Raw genomic sequence first — 14,369 nt, forward strand, 5'->3', positions numbered from 1 at the left:
AGAACTTATTTGAATTGGGCTGGGAATTAAATAAATATATATTTTTTCCAATAATATGTCATTTTAGCTCAAAAATTCTTATTTTCACAAGAAACAAAATACCCCATTCTGTTGCGCAATTTGTCCTGAGTGCGGCAATACCCCATTTGTTGTGATAAGCTGCCGTTTGGGCCCATGGGAGGGCTCAGAAGGAAAGGACCACCATTTGGCCTACTGGGGATTTTCTAGTGCGAAGTCATGTATGCAGAAGCACCTGAGGTACGAGTACAGTTGAAACCCGCAAGAAGTGACCCCGTTTTAAAAACTACACCCTTAAGGCATTCATCTAGAGGTGTAGTGAGCATTTTGACCGGAGACCTACACCCCATAAACTGTAATGTGTGTTCTCCCGGGTATGGCAATACCCTACATGTGGCTGATATCAGCTGCCTGGGCACACAGCAGGGCTCAGAGGGCATCAGGGTAAGTAAAATTGGGGTAAATTATAAACCAAGAGATGTATGATAAATTTTAAAACACTCTTTCATACAGAGCTCTGGTTATTCGGGACACGTGTCACATTGATATATTGTGTCATCCCTTATCGCCCTCTTATAGCAGACTTTGCACCTCTTTTGACTTTTTCCCTTCTTGCCAGTTTGGGGAACTTCCCCTGGAAAGTGTTGCCGCCCTGGTACGATGCGTGTGGCCCCGCTTCCAGAAGTACTGGGTGCCCCCCCTTCTTGGTCCCTAAAGATTAGGTTCTTGATAATCACCTCTTGAAATTCCAGGAAAGTTCCCGTCTGGCCTGCACATCGACGTAGCACGTACGCATTGTACAAAGCCATCTGTATGATGTGCACGGCCAGCTTCTTATACCACACCGCATGGCGCTGTAGGGCTTCAGGATTTGATCTTACAAGTCCATCCCTCCCATGTACCTATTGTAGTCCAGGATGCAGTCTGGTTTGGGGGTGGCCTTTCCTTCATATATCCTAAACCTGTAGGTATACCCGGATGCACTCTCGCAGCTTATACATCTTCACGCCATACCTTGCCCTCTTACCCGGCAGGTACTCGCGGAATTGAACCCTCCCTTTAAAATGTACCAGGGACTCATCAATAGAAATACACTTCTCGGGGTGTATGCTTGGGAAAACCGGGCACTGAAACGGTCTAATAGGGGTCTCCATTTATATAAACGGTCAAAACTGGGGTCATCTCGGGGTGGGCACGGCTCATTATCAGTATAATGTAAGAAATGAAGTATTGCCTCATTTATTTATTTTTTTAGGTTCCAGTTCAGTTCTGAAGTTGCTTTGAGGGGCCCATATATTAGAAACCCCTATCAAATACCCCATTTTAGAAACTAGACCCCTCAAAGTATTCACAACAGCATTTAGAAAGTTTATGAACCCTTTAGGTGTTTCACAAAAATTTAGAGCAAAGTAGAGGTGAAATTTACATTTTTTTTTTTGTCAGAAAATCCTCTTTATACCATTTTTTTTATAACACAAAAGGATTTATCAGTGAAACGCAACTTAATACGTATTGCCCAGATTCTGCAGTTTTGAGAAATATCTCACATGTGGCCCTAGTGCGGTAATGGACTGAAGCATCGGCCTCCGAAGCAAAGGAGCACCTAGTGGATTTTGAGGGCTCTTTTTTATTAGGTACCATGTCCGGTTTGAAGAGGTCTTGTGGTGCCAAAACATTGGGAACCCCCCAAAAGTGACCCCATTTTGGAAACTAGACCCCTTGAGGAATTCATTGTTGTTTTCTTGGGGTGCATGCGGCTTTTTGATCAGTTTTTATTCTATTTTTAGGTGGCGTGGTGACTAAAAAACAGCAATTCTACTATTCTTTTTTTATTCTTTTTTTTTTACAGCGTTCACCGTGCGCTATAAATGACATATTCACTTTATTCTGCGGTGCGATACGATTACGGCGATACCAGATGTTTATAGTTTTTTTTTTATGTCTTATGGCGTTTGCACAATAAAATACGTTTTGTAAACAATCATTCACTTTTTGTGTTACCTTATTCTAAGAGCCAGAACGTTTTTATTTTTCAATCAATAAAGCCGTGCGAGGACTTTTTTTTTGCGTAACGAACTGTAGTTTCGATCAGTACCATTTTTCGGTACATGCGACTTTTTGATCTCTTTTTATTCCATTTTTTGGGAGGTGAAGTGACCAAAGAATTGTGATTGTGGTACGGTTTATTATTATTTTATTTTACGGCGTTCATCGTGCGGGATAAATAATGAAATAATTTTGTAGTTCAGGCCGTTACGGACGCGGCGATACCAATTATGTATAGTTTATTTGTTTGTTTATATATTTTTATTAATAATAAAGGACTGATAAGGGAAAAGGGGCAATTTTTACTTTTATTACTTTTAAATCTTTTATTTTCTTATTTTTACACATCTTTTTTTAACTTTTTTTTTACTTTATTACTTTGTCCCACTAGGGGACTTGAGGGCAGGAGGCCCTGATCGCTATTCTAATACACTGCACTACATGCGTAGTGCAGTGTATTAGAACTGTCAGCTACTCACTGACAGCAAGCATAGTGGGTCCTGACGTTGTCAGGACCCACTAGGCTTCCGTCTATGGCATAGCCGGACGCCATTGTTTGGTGTCCGGTTGCCATAGTCACCATCGCCGGCCGCTATCGTGTAGCAGGCCGGCGATGGCAGCTTAACCCCTAAAAAGCCGCGATCTCTATAGAACGCGGCTTTTAAGGGGTTAATCAGCGGGGACACAGCGATCGGTCCCCGCTGTAGGAGCTGTGACAGCTGCTGAACAAGACAGCAGCTGTCACAGCTCCTGTATGTGTCGGGAGGACGGCCGAAACGGCCGTTACTCCCGTGACGTACTATTACGGCATGGAGCGCGAACGATACAGCTGCCATGACGTAATAGTACGTCAAGGAGCGGGAAGGGGTTAAACACTTTCAGGCAGGGGCGTAGCTAAAGGCTTGTGGGCCCCGATGCAAAAGTTCTTATTGGGCCCCCGCAAACTTCTCATGGCCGACGGCCCGCAGCTTTCAGCTGCATCGCTGGGTCTCCTAAGTAAACCAACAATGCAGCACTAGCAGCCGGGGCGTCACTAAGGACTTAAAATGTCAGGGGAAATAGCCTCAATACATATGTGTCCGCCCAAAAAAAATGTGTGTGTGTATAGGAGACAGCATAGCATATCTATAGCACTACGACCCTATCAACTATGGATAGGATTAGATACATTGGCTCAGCAGACAGTATCACACATGATACGATTAGATACAGTGGCCCAGCAGACAGTATCACACATGATAGGATTAGATATAAGACCCAGCAGACAGTTTCACCATACCTCCCAACTTTTGAATTCGTAAAAGAGGGACATTTTAAGCCACGCCCCTAACCACGCCCAATATCCCGCATAAACACATCAAATCACGGCCAGATCCTTCTGCAAATAACAAGCGCACATTGTCACTGCGGATCTCTAGACTGTCTGGATATCACAGATATTATGGATCCGGTTATATCGTCTTTATGTTACTTTTCCTATCTTGGGTATAACATTTGCTCATCACGGCAGCAGCTGCAGGACAAACCAAAAGGCTGAGAACAATGAAAGTCAAGAGGGAGACCCTGTGGTTGATGACTTTTCAATTGACAGGTAGCAGAGTTACATGATGGGGACTTTTTTTCCAGTTGTGTAACTCTGCTACCGGTCAATGGAAAAATCATCCACCAGAGCCCCCCCCTGTAGATTTCTCCACACACAGCCCCCCTGTACATAGCGCCAAACACAGCCCCCCTGTAGATAGATCCACACACAGCCCCCTTGTAGATAGCTCCACACACAGCCCCCCTGTAGATAGCTCCACACATATCCCCCTGTAGATAGTGCCAGACACAGCCCCCCTGTAGATAGCTCCAGATACAGCCCCCCTGTAGATAGCTCCACACACAGCCCCCCTGTAGATAGCATCAGATACAGCCCCCTGTAGATAGCACCACACACAGCTCCCTGTAGATAACTTCAGACACAGCCCCATGTAGATAGCTCCACACACAGCCCCCCTGTACATAGCTCCACATACAGTCCCCCTGTAGATAGTGCCACACACAGCCCCCCTGTAGATAGCTCCACACACAGCCCCCTGTAGATAGCGCCACACACAACCCCCCTGTAGATAGCTCCACACACAGCCCCCCTGTACATAGCATCAGATACAGCCCCCTGAAGATAGCGCCAGACACAGCCCCCCTGTAGATAGCGCCAGACACAGCCCCCCTGTACATAGCGCCAGATACAGCCCCCCTGTACATAGCGTCAGATACAGCCCCCCTAGATAGTGACACACACAGCCCCCTGTAGATAGTGCCACACACAGCCCCCTGTACATAGCGCCACACCACCCCCCCTGTAGACAGCTCCACACACAGCACCCCTGTAGATAGCTCCACACACAGCACCCCTGTAGATAGCTCCACACACAGCTCCCCAGTAGATAGCTCCACACACAGTCCCTCTGTAGGTGCCACATTGCCGCCAGAGCGGTAGAGGTAGGCTTTATTCACACGACAGGGTCCGAGTGTCGGCCGATAAAAGCGGCTATTTTGGGTCGTTTTTCCCGGCCGTTTTGCATCCGTTCCGATTTTGTTCCGGGCCGTGTTGCCATTTTTAACGGCCGATTTTGACCCGTTTTGCACCCGTTTTTTTTTCCCTGTCCGTTTTAAAATCGGATGAATTTCATTTAAATTTGTTGCCACACACAGCCCTCTGTAGATAATGCCACAGCCCCCCTGGTAGGTAATGCCACCCAGCCCCCTGTAGGTAATGCCACCCAGCCCCCTGTAGGTAATGCCACCCAGCCCCCTGTAGGTAATGCCACACAGCCCCCAACCCTTCCAGAAGTCACTGACTTCAATGTCCATATATGGACAGTGTAGTCACTGACTTCACCTGGAGAGGAATCCCCGGCCACAGGGTCGGGGATTCCGCTTCAGAAGTGAGTGATGTCACTGTGTCCATATATGGACAGTGTGGTCACTCACTTCTTCTGTAGCAGATCCCTGGAATCACAGCTAATTGTATTTTTTTATATTTCGTTTTTCTATTGTAGCATTCCAAGAGCCATAAGTTTTTAATTTTTTCATCCATGAACTGGTAAAAAAAAAATTTGTGGGGTTGAATGCGAAAAAAAACCCAGCAACTTCTCCATTGTTTTTTGGGTTCCGTTTTTATGGCATTTACCGTGCAGTAAAACAACAAGATTACTTTTATTTGTGAATCAATACCATTACGGTGATAGCAAATGTACATCTTTTTATAATACACTACAAAGAAAAAGAAATTCTTAAAACATTTTCTTGCATTGCCATATTCTGAGAGCCTTAACTTTTATATTTTTCTGTCGATGCAGCAGTGTGAGGTTTTGTTTTTTTTGTGGGGCAAGCTGTAGTTTTTATTGGTACCTCTTAATTGTAGATACAACTTTTTGATCACTATTAATTCTATTTTTTGCCTATTATGTTTTCTTTTTTATTGCTTATAGAGTTTTTTTTTTATAAATGTTTTATATTTTGAAAAATGTTATTCAACTTTTTTCAAACTTTTTTGTTTCAGTCCCCCTAGATCACTGATGCAATGCACAATCCTTGAATATTGCCTTTATCGGTGCTCTACTATTAAGCCATGCTTCTACAAGGCTTAAGAATAGGGCATTGACGGCAGACCTGGAGGCATTCAATAGGCCTTCAGCTGCAATGGCAACTAATCAGCAACCTGCAGTTTTGACGCGGGAAGGCCGATCGGGGTACAGAGGAAGCTCCTTCCCTCTGTCTAACTGCTCAGATGCAGTGGTCACTATTGACCGCGGCATCTGAGGGTTTGAGTGGCCAGGACTGGATTTATCTCTGATCCTGGCAATTGTAGGTGGGTGTCAGCTGCTTTAAACAGCTGGCACCCGGCATGTATTGCACAGGTTCAACTCCTGAGCCCGAGCCATCTTGGGGTAATAATAATAATAATAATAATCTTTATTTATATAGCGCCAACTTTTTACGCAGCACTTTACAATTTAGAGGGGACATGAAACAAACAATATCAGACATTACATAGTGACAAAGTTCATTTAGCGCACATCCGACTTAATCGGAACATAGGATGTCGCCAAGGGGTTAAATTGATTTGTTAAAGGCCTTACAGGCATCTACTTTATCAATGATGGTGATATAACAATTTAAGTAAAATGTCTAGATTGTGGATCTGAAATTGGAAAAAGTGTGTGTTACACTTACCAGAAATTTACTCTCCTTATTTCCTGGGGTGCTCGCAAAGCTGATCTGAAGATCCAGTGGAAGAATAAGGCTGAGTAGTTCTTCTCCTCCATCCTTACCAAACACTACTGGTTCTTCACAATCCAGAAAAAGGGTAACTTTGTAGATGTCAATATTCAGTGCAAGCCGTGCCCATTTGGAGCCAGAATATGGTGATCCACCTGGAAGCAACAGGTAAGCTGGTTCCATGGTATGTGGGGTACGGTACTCCAAACGTAACTGGTCTTCCTGAGTGTCAGAGACAAGGCGTAGAAGAGGGTGACCATCTCTCTTCATGGCTGCTGGAGACAAAAAGGCCAGCAATGTTCCTTGATTGTTTTTAGCCTGTTTAGCTACTAAATGTAAGCCAATGGAGCCCTGTGTGCTGGATAGAAGATAAACAGAGTAATCCCAAGGTAGTGTTAAATGGGGCACACGTGGACGGAATTTCCAGGATGGAGAACCAGGGTCCCGCCCTTTGGATTTGGTAACTCCTTTGATAGAGCGAGTAATATTCAGAGCTTCCAGCAGATCAATAACTACAATAAATATAAAAAATAAATATGATTACACCAATGAATGTGCAAGAAAATTGGATAAATGGCACGGACTTGTTTGAGGTATTACTGGTAAATATACTTGGTGGAAAATATGCTGTATAACCTAAATGACCCTATCATAATGATGCATGTAAGTTATCTAAAGTTATCTAAAGACTTCAGATAAACATATGTGAAAAAAAATCTGCTATTGTGAAGTCTGGATCCATTTCTCTGTATAATCATCATGAGACGAACGATAAAGTAATGGTGATGATAACAAAATGATATATTTCATCCAAATGCACAGCATGTACAATATCTGTTCCATGTTTTAGTATTATAACTCTTGGATGGAATACTGACAGATATTTTTTTTAAGACTAATCTTACAATAGAACAGAGAAATCATAAGATATGATGTTCCAACTGAAAAGCAAAATTGTGCAATAGTGATAAATTATTACGTGATTGTTTATTGCATAGGTCTAAAAGAATTCTTATATCATATATACAAAGTAAAACTATAGAGTTTGCTATGTAATATGTGGAGCGTTCCAATACTGCGCTCTCTCCTAAGATTTCATAAGAAAAAAGCAGCAAGCTGAATGCAATAGAGGACCAAATCCGTTTCCATTTGCATCTTGCATTGGCAATGCACCAGGCTGTTGTTATAAGCCGCCAACCTGCATGACATGAGAGCTTTGAAGGAGGTGAAGAAAACACCCTGGAATCAGTATGACATTATAAAGAAACAAATGCTATTGTTTATTTGCCTACAACATACATTATGATGTTACCTTAATTGAATAACCCACAAAAGAATATATTATAAATATATAAAGCAGCATAACATGATGACTTGATCTGTATTCATAAAATGTATTGAAAATGGATAATAATGAAAAATACAATATTTCTGCTGATATTTGGTAACTAACTCACAACCCTGCACAATGACATCTGATCTATTAAGATATAAGTTCATGATTCATGAAACAATTGATTATTCCTAGTGTATTGAGTTAGAACGTTCTTCACATGTTCCTGTGGGCCTCCTCCCAAACGTCATTAAACAGATGTTCTGTCTCATCTTCTTATATGATTAATAAGCTTGCAAATAATATTAGTATATGCAAAATAATAGTTGGAAATCAACAGATAGGGAAGCAAGAGCAAAAAAAGCTAACTGTGAGTGCTCAGCAAATCTCCAAGTAATGGTCAATATAATGTAATATCACCATAGCCAACGCCTGTTTCAGGTCACTGCAGATTAATGTCTCTGGCAGCAACTCGATCACAGCTGGTCTCTAGAATTGAGAGTTTCCGTGCAGGTATCTTGCACTACATCAGCTGGAGACTTTGTCTAGAAGTATCCCCATATTACAGCTTGGGATGGCCTGACTGCTGCCTATGACACAGCTGTTAGACTGTATAGTTTATTATGGGAAGGGGTTTGGCTTTAATCCCAGATTCTCAGGTCTCCTGGTGGTACCAATGTCACGTGATAACTAGAATAACCTGGTTATAAAGAATACATTATATGGAGAGATTTACTGTTGAACTCCCATTTAATATAAATCAATTGCTTTTCCAGTGCAACCTTCAGACAGCTCCCATAGATCAGGCTGCTAAAGACTAAAGTCATAGATGAAATTGACAGAAAGCTTTACATTCACTGTACAAGTCTGACATTTGTATTTTGCAGACGATAAGCAAACAAAGTTTGTTTTATCATTTTGAAGATCATTGCAATCCAATTTTTCATACTAGTGAAGGTCCATTCAGTCTTTTTCTAGTTCACTAGAACTAGTCATTGACCAAAGAATGCTTTAACATTTGCTACAGTATACAGTATATAAAAAGTGTATCAACGCTGTCAAAGGGTAAGGGCTATAGAAAATCTGTCATTATTTTAGTCATGTCTATAACATACTTATATGTACCCCACTTTATTTGTGGCATTTGGCGGTCATACTCGCGGATGCAGCAATAGACAGTTGTACTTCAGAAAAGGAGGATCGGGACTATATTCCCGCAAAAAAAAAAAACGGCCAGCTCCAAAGGACAGCAATTGCGGGCGAGATGTTGAGAAACATATAGCCTTTCAGTTTATCTGCCTTACGCTACGTTTCCTTCTGACATGAAGATCCTTCTCCTAGCAGAGCCCCACTGGCATATTTGTTACAGTATAATCCCATTGCACACATGAATATTACCTCCGCCACATATTTGCCTTTTTCTGACCTTCTATAATCGCATATGTGGACAAGGTCAAAAATAAGATAATTTAATTATATTCTCTTCCCAGGACATAAGCTCATTTTAATGAAATTATCATATAGTCATAACCAACGGTGTTAAATCTTAACTTATCCACACCACTTTCCTTTAACCTACATTATACTGATTATACTTATATGTACAAATTACCGTATGACTTCTGTGTCACTCTATTGCTAAACCCATGGGAACAATTGGAGTAAATGCAGCCAGTAACTTTCAGATGGAATATCACCCAAAAATGATGTCCCATTTGTTCTTTAGTAAACAAAATAGCTGTTGCAACAGGTTGTTTATAGGTGAGTAGTGAGAGAGTACTCATTTGGGCCTGTTCACATCAGCGTCACCCTTCCGTCGATGGGTTCCATTAGACCTTTCCGTTGGCAAGACCTATAAACGGAAAGGCAAATGGAAAACATAGCTTCCCTTTGTATTACTATTGATTTCATTGGTAATGCTTCCGTTGCAAATGGCTTCTGTTTGTTTACATTCCGTAAGGTTTCAGTTTTTTTCACGGAAACAATAACGTAGTCGACTACACAGCTGAAATCTCCCAGCACTCCTTGCAGGCTCAACATATGCACAGAGCTTGCTCTGAAGATTTTCATTTAGGGAAGCATCATCTTACACTAGACAATGTACACCAAACTGAAAAACAAACTCTTCAATTGTATTATAGGAGCTCAACTAAGCTGTTAGGGGTGTGTTTTTCAACAAGTTTGCTGACTGTTTCCAAAAAGGTTTCGAAAAACAACCAGTAAGAAGTGTGAATACAGCTCTGGACTACAAACTATGGATCCTAGCATTTGTATTAGGGTCCGTAATGCCTCCGAGTTGCTTCCACAACCGTTCCTTATGTCCGAATATATTCGCCGTTTGGTTTCCATGTGTCATGTGTATTTCACGATCAGCAAAAGATAACAAAAGGAAGAAATTGTCACTATCTTGTACCACCTCCGTAAAAACACCCATAGAAGGGGAGAAGGATGGCTTCAGTGCGCTGTCTATTATTTTTGCGGACACAATGGCAACACGGGTCCACAAAAACGGACAGAGATCAGACATGTTTTATAATTAGCGGAACGGAACAACAGAACTGCAAAAAATACTGATGTTAAATGTCTAGAAATGAATGGGTGAGTGTGCTATCTACAAAAAATGCAGATAACACACTGAGGAAAAACATGCTCGTGTACATGTGTCCTTAGGCCGCATGCACACGACCGCAGTTGTGATCCGTAATTACGGATCCATAGTTACGGATGAAATTGCAGACCAATTCTTTTCTATTGGCCACGGACACCTTTCCGTATATTTTTGGATGTGTGTCCGTGCCGTCGAAATTATCCACAAAATATAGAACATGTCGTATTCTTGTCCGCAATTGGGGCACGGACTTACCCATAGAAGTCTGCAGACGGCTACCGATGTAGACGTCAGATCCGCATTTGCGGACAGTAAAAACCCTTGAGGTCGTGTGCATGAGGCCTTAAACTGTGAAATGTTGTTTAAAGCAGAATTATACTGCTAAATAGAGAGGATTCCAAGTATATTATGTAGTTCCAGTCAATGCTTCTTCATTCAAAGACACATCACCGCTACAAAGCTACGCATTCCTCAGCATTATTAACCCCTTAGTGACCAGCCCATTTTAGGCCCTAATGACCAAGCTATTTTATTCGTTTTTCTATAGTTTTTCTATAGTCGCATTCAAAGAGCTATAACTTTTTTATTTTTTCGTCTACATAGCTGTATGAGGACTTGTTTTTTGCGAGATTAGTTGTGCTTTTTAATGGCACCATTTTTGGGTACATATAATTTTTAGGGGGGATTATAAAAAAAAACTGAAATTCCGCCATTGTTCTATGCGTTTTTAAATTGACGCCGTTCACTATGCGACGTAAATAACATGTTACCTTTATTCTATGGGTCGGTATGATTACGGCGATACTACATATGTAGAGGTTTTTTTATGATTTACGACTTTTGCACAATAAAAACACTTTTGAACTAAAATTATTTGCTTTTGCATCGTCGCTTTCCAAGAGCCGTAATTTTTTTAATTTTCCATCAATGTAGTGATTTTTTGGGCTTGTTTTCTGCGGGACAAGACGTAGTTTTGAATGGTACTGTTTTGGGGTGCATGGGACTTATTGATTCATTTTTATTATGACTTTTTTGGGGGGCAATGGAAAAAAATTGCAATTTTGCAATAGTTTTTTGCGTTTTTTTTTTACGGTGTTCACTTTGCGGTTTAAATGACCTATTAACTTTATTAATGGAGTCATTACAGTCGCGGCGATACCACATATGTGTACTTTTTTTTTTACACTTTTACTAAATAAAACCACTTTTTATGGAAAAAAATGATTTTATTTATTTTTTTACTGTACTTTTTATTAATAATCTTTATTTCACTTTGATGACTGATTTTATTAGTCCCACTAGGGGACTTTACTGTGCGATATTCCGATCGCTGCTATAATGCTCTGGTATAATTCGTATACCAGAGCATTATTGCCTGTCAGTGTAAATCTGACAGGCAATCTGTTAGGACGTGCCTCCGGCGTGTCCTAACAGGAATATGTCCAGGGCAGACCTGGGGGCTTTTATCAAGCCCCCGGCTGCCATGACACCCCATCGGAGACCCGCGATTTCATTCGCGGGCCGCCGATGGGTGACAGAGGGAGCGCACTCCCTCTGTAAACAAAGTTAAATGCCGCGGTCGCTATTGACGGCGTTGGAGCAGGAGCTCAGGAGACGGCGTTGGAGCAGGAGCTCAGCTGTCATCAGACAGCAGAGCCCCGGCTCCTGCCTGCACGGGAGACCCGTGCAGGACTTAGACTAGGCTGACGTGAAAAGGCGTCAGCCTAGCCTAAAGCCCATTAGTGAATCACGTGAAAAGGCGTATTGGTGGTCACTAAGGGGTTAACCAAACTCCAAAAGCCTTATTTTACTACACTTCAGTCACATAAAAAGTTTTTTTTGTTTTTGTTTTCCTTGGGGTATACTACGAGGGAATTTGGGGACAAGCATCAAGGAAATAATTCAGGCTGGAAGCGTTTCATGTATTTGTACAACAATACTGTCATGCTGTTTATTTCCCACAATGTTACAAATCAGTGATCAAAGCAAAACGGAAATAGAGGCACTTAGTAGGAGTGCATATTACATATTACTAACATGTCCCTTCTCGTCTGGAGGTAATTATTAGCTCACTGATAAGACTTTCAGTGTAAAGTTTGGGTAAAGTATTGCCTCTGTTTAGGAACAGGAAAACAAAACCATGCTACTGCACAGGCATACGTTTAGTAAGTCCACATACTATAGCTGCACAATAGAAAAATAACAACAACTTTTATTTATATAGAAGCAACATATTTCATAGCGCTTTAAATTATTGTAAATTCCAGTTCTACTTCATTTGTACAATAATAATTGAATAATCATTGAGCCCTTTAAGTGTATACACATACTATTTTAGCCGTTAGTATAGTGCCAGGGCCGTCCATAGCCTTTTTGGGGCCCAGGGCAAGAGTTAGGCCTCATGCACACTGCTGTGTTCGGTCCGTGATATACGGACCGCATGTCGGCCGCAATTCCTGGCCCGAACACAGTTTAGGGAGCCGGGCTCCTAGCATCATAGTTATACATGACTTTAGTTGTCCCTGCCTCCCCGATTTTCAGTATGGGACATTATTTCTACGGGGCGGCAGGGACAACTAGCGTCATACACAGTAGCGGATTAAGTAGACCATAGGCCCTGGGCTGTTCCACAAACTTGGGAAAACCACCTTTCTGTGTGAGCATTGACAAATGGTTGTCACGATTCCCCTTGTCGAAGGGCTGTGTCCCTACATACTGACAGTCTCCAACCATCGCTGACTGTATCACACTGTTCAGGCACACTTCCTCTTGACAATGGGAATGGTAACACGCATTTGTCTATTAGTCCTGGGTACACAAAGATATGTAGACTGAGGTGAGCTGCTATGTAAGTATAAGGGGATGGATTTGTTTAAGGGGGTCTGTATTTAGAGGCTCTGGTGTGGGGACTGTAGTTAGGGGGTCTGGCTTGGGGACTGTATTTAGGGGGTCTGGTCTGTATTTAGAAAGTTGCAAAATCTGGTGACAGAGCCTCTTTAAACTAATACAGATACCAAACTTTCTAAATACAGACCCCCTTAAACAAATCCATCCCCTTATACTTACATAGCAGCTCACCTCAGTCTTCTCTGGAGTTTTGCTGCTGCTCAAGGTCCTGCGGTCATGTGACCAGCAGGTCTCTAAACAGTAGTAAGAACTTCAGAGATGAGGTCATGTGACCGTCCTTTTGCAGGACATATACAATGGCTTTTCTACACGTTTTTTCGCTGCAAAAACACGACAAAACTACATTGTACTCAGGCGGCCACCCAAAACGCCCTATGATGATCCACCATTGGTCATACATAACTATGATGCTAGGAGCCCGGCTTCGTAAACCACCCGTGTGCATGAGGACTTAATGGTGCACCCCCTCCCCCCGCACTTCACAAAAATCACCAATGTTATTAAAATTCTACGGTACAGCATAGGCAAAAAAAATAGAAATATATAAATGCCATAAAATGTTTAATATTCCCTATGCTCTGTAATAAACCAGTAAATAATGAAATGAACGCCGCAATCTGCCGCTAATTACTCAACCAGGACCAGCGCTACAGAGCCCGTACTGATTGTCACTAAAAGATGTGGATCCACATCATGGGGCAATCTTGTTACCAGCCACCAGGTTGCCCAGCAAGGCACTCATTGAGGATTTATGAGTGTGACCCCATGCTGTCCGTTTGATTTATTAATTTTATAAACACTTGATGTGCTTAGATACAAAGCCCCAGCAAACAGTCTCACACATTATAGGATTAGATACAGAGCCCCAGCAGATAGTATCACACATTATAGGCTTAGATACTGGACCCCAGCAGATAGCATCACACATGATAGGACCGCCTCAGACAGTATCACACATGATAGGATTAGATACAGGGACCGAACAGACTGTATCACACATGATAGGCTAAGATACAGGGTCCCAGCAGATAGCATTACATATGATAGGCTTAGATACAAGACCTCAGCATATAGTGTCACACATGATAGGCTTAGATAAAAAGCCCCAGCAGACAGTATCACACATGATAGATTTACATACATGACTCCAAAAGATATTATCACACATGATATATTTACATACATGACTAC

General features: G+C 41.9%; 1 protein-coding gene across 1 annotated transcript in view; it reads right to left on the reverse strand.

Moving 5' to 3' along the window:
• Positions 1–14,369, reverse strand: part of KCP (kielin cysteine rich BMP regulator) — a 185,790-nt gene that overhangs the window by 118,082 nt on the left and 53,339 nt on the right. Inside the window, exon 4 of the mRNA XM_075859420.1 lies at positions 6,286–6,842. Coding sequence (XP_075715535.1) covers positions 6,286–6,842 — 557 coding nt within the window. The remainder of the gene's footprint in view (positions 1–6,285; positions 6,843–14,369) is intronic.

This window comes from Rhinoderma darwinii, chromosome 3, assembly GCF_050947455.1.
Source record: "Rhinoderma darwinii isolate aRhiDar2 chromosome 3, aRhiDar2.hap1, whole genome shotgun sequence".
NCBI lineage: Eukaryota > Metazoa > Chordata > Amphibia > Anura > Rhinodermatidae > Rhinoderma > Rhinoderma darwinii.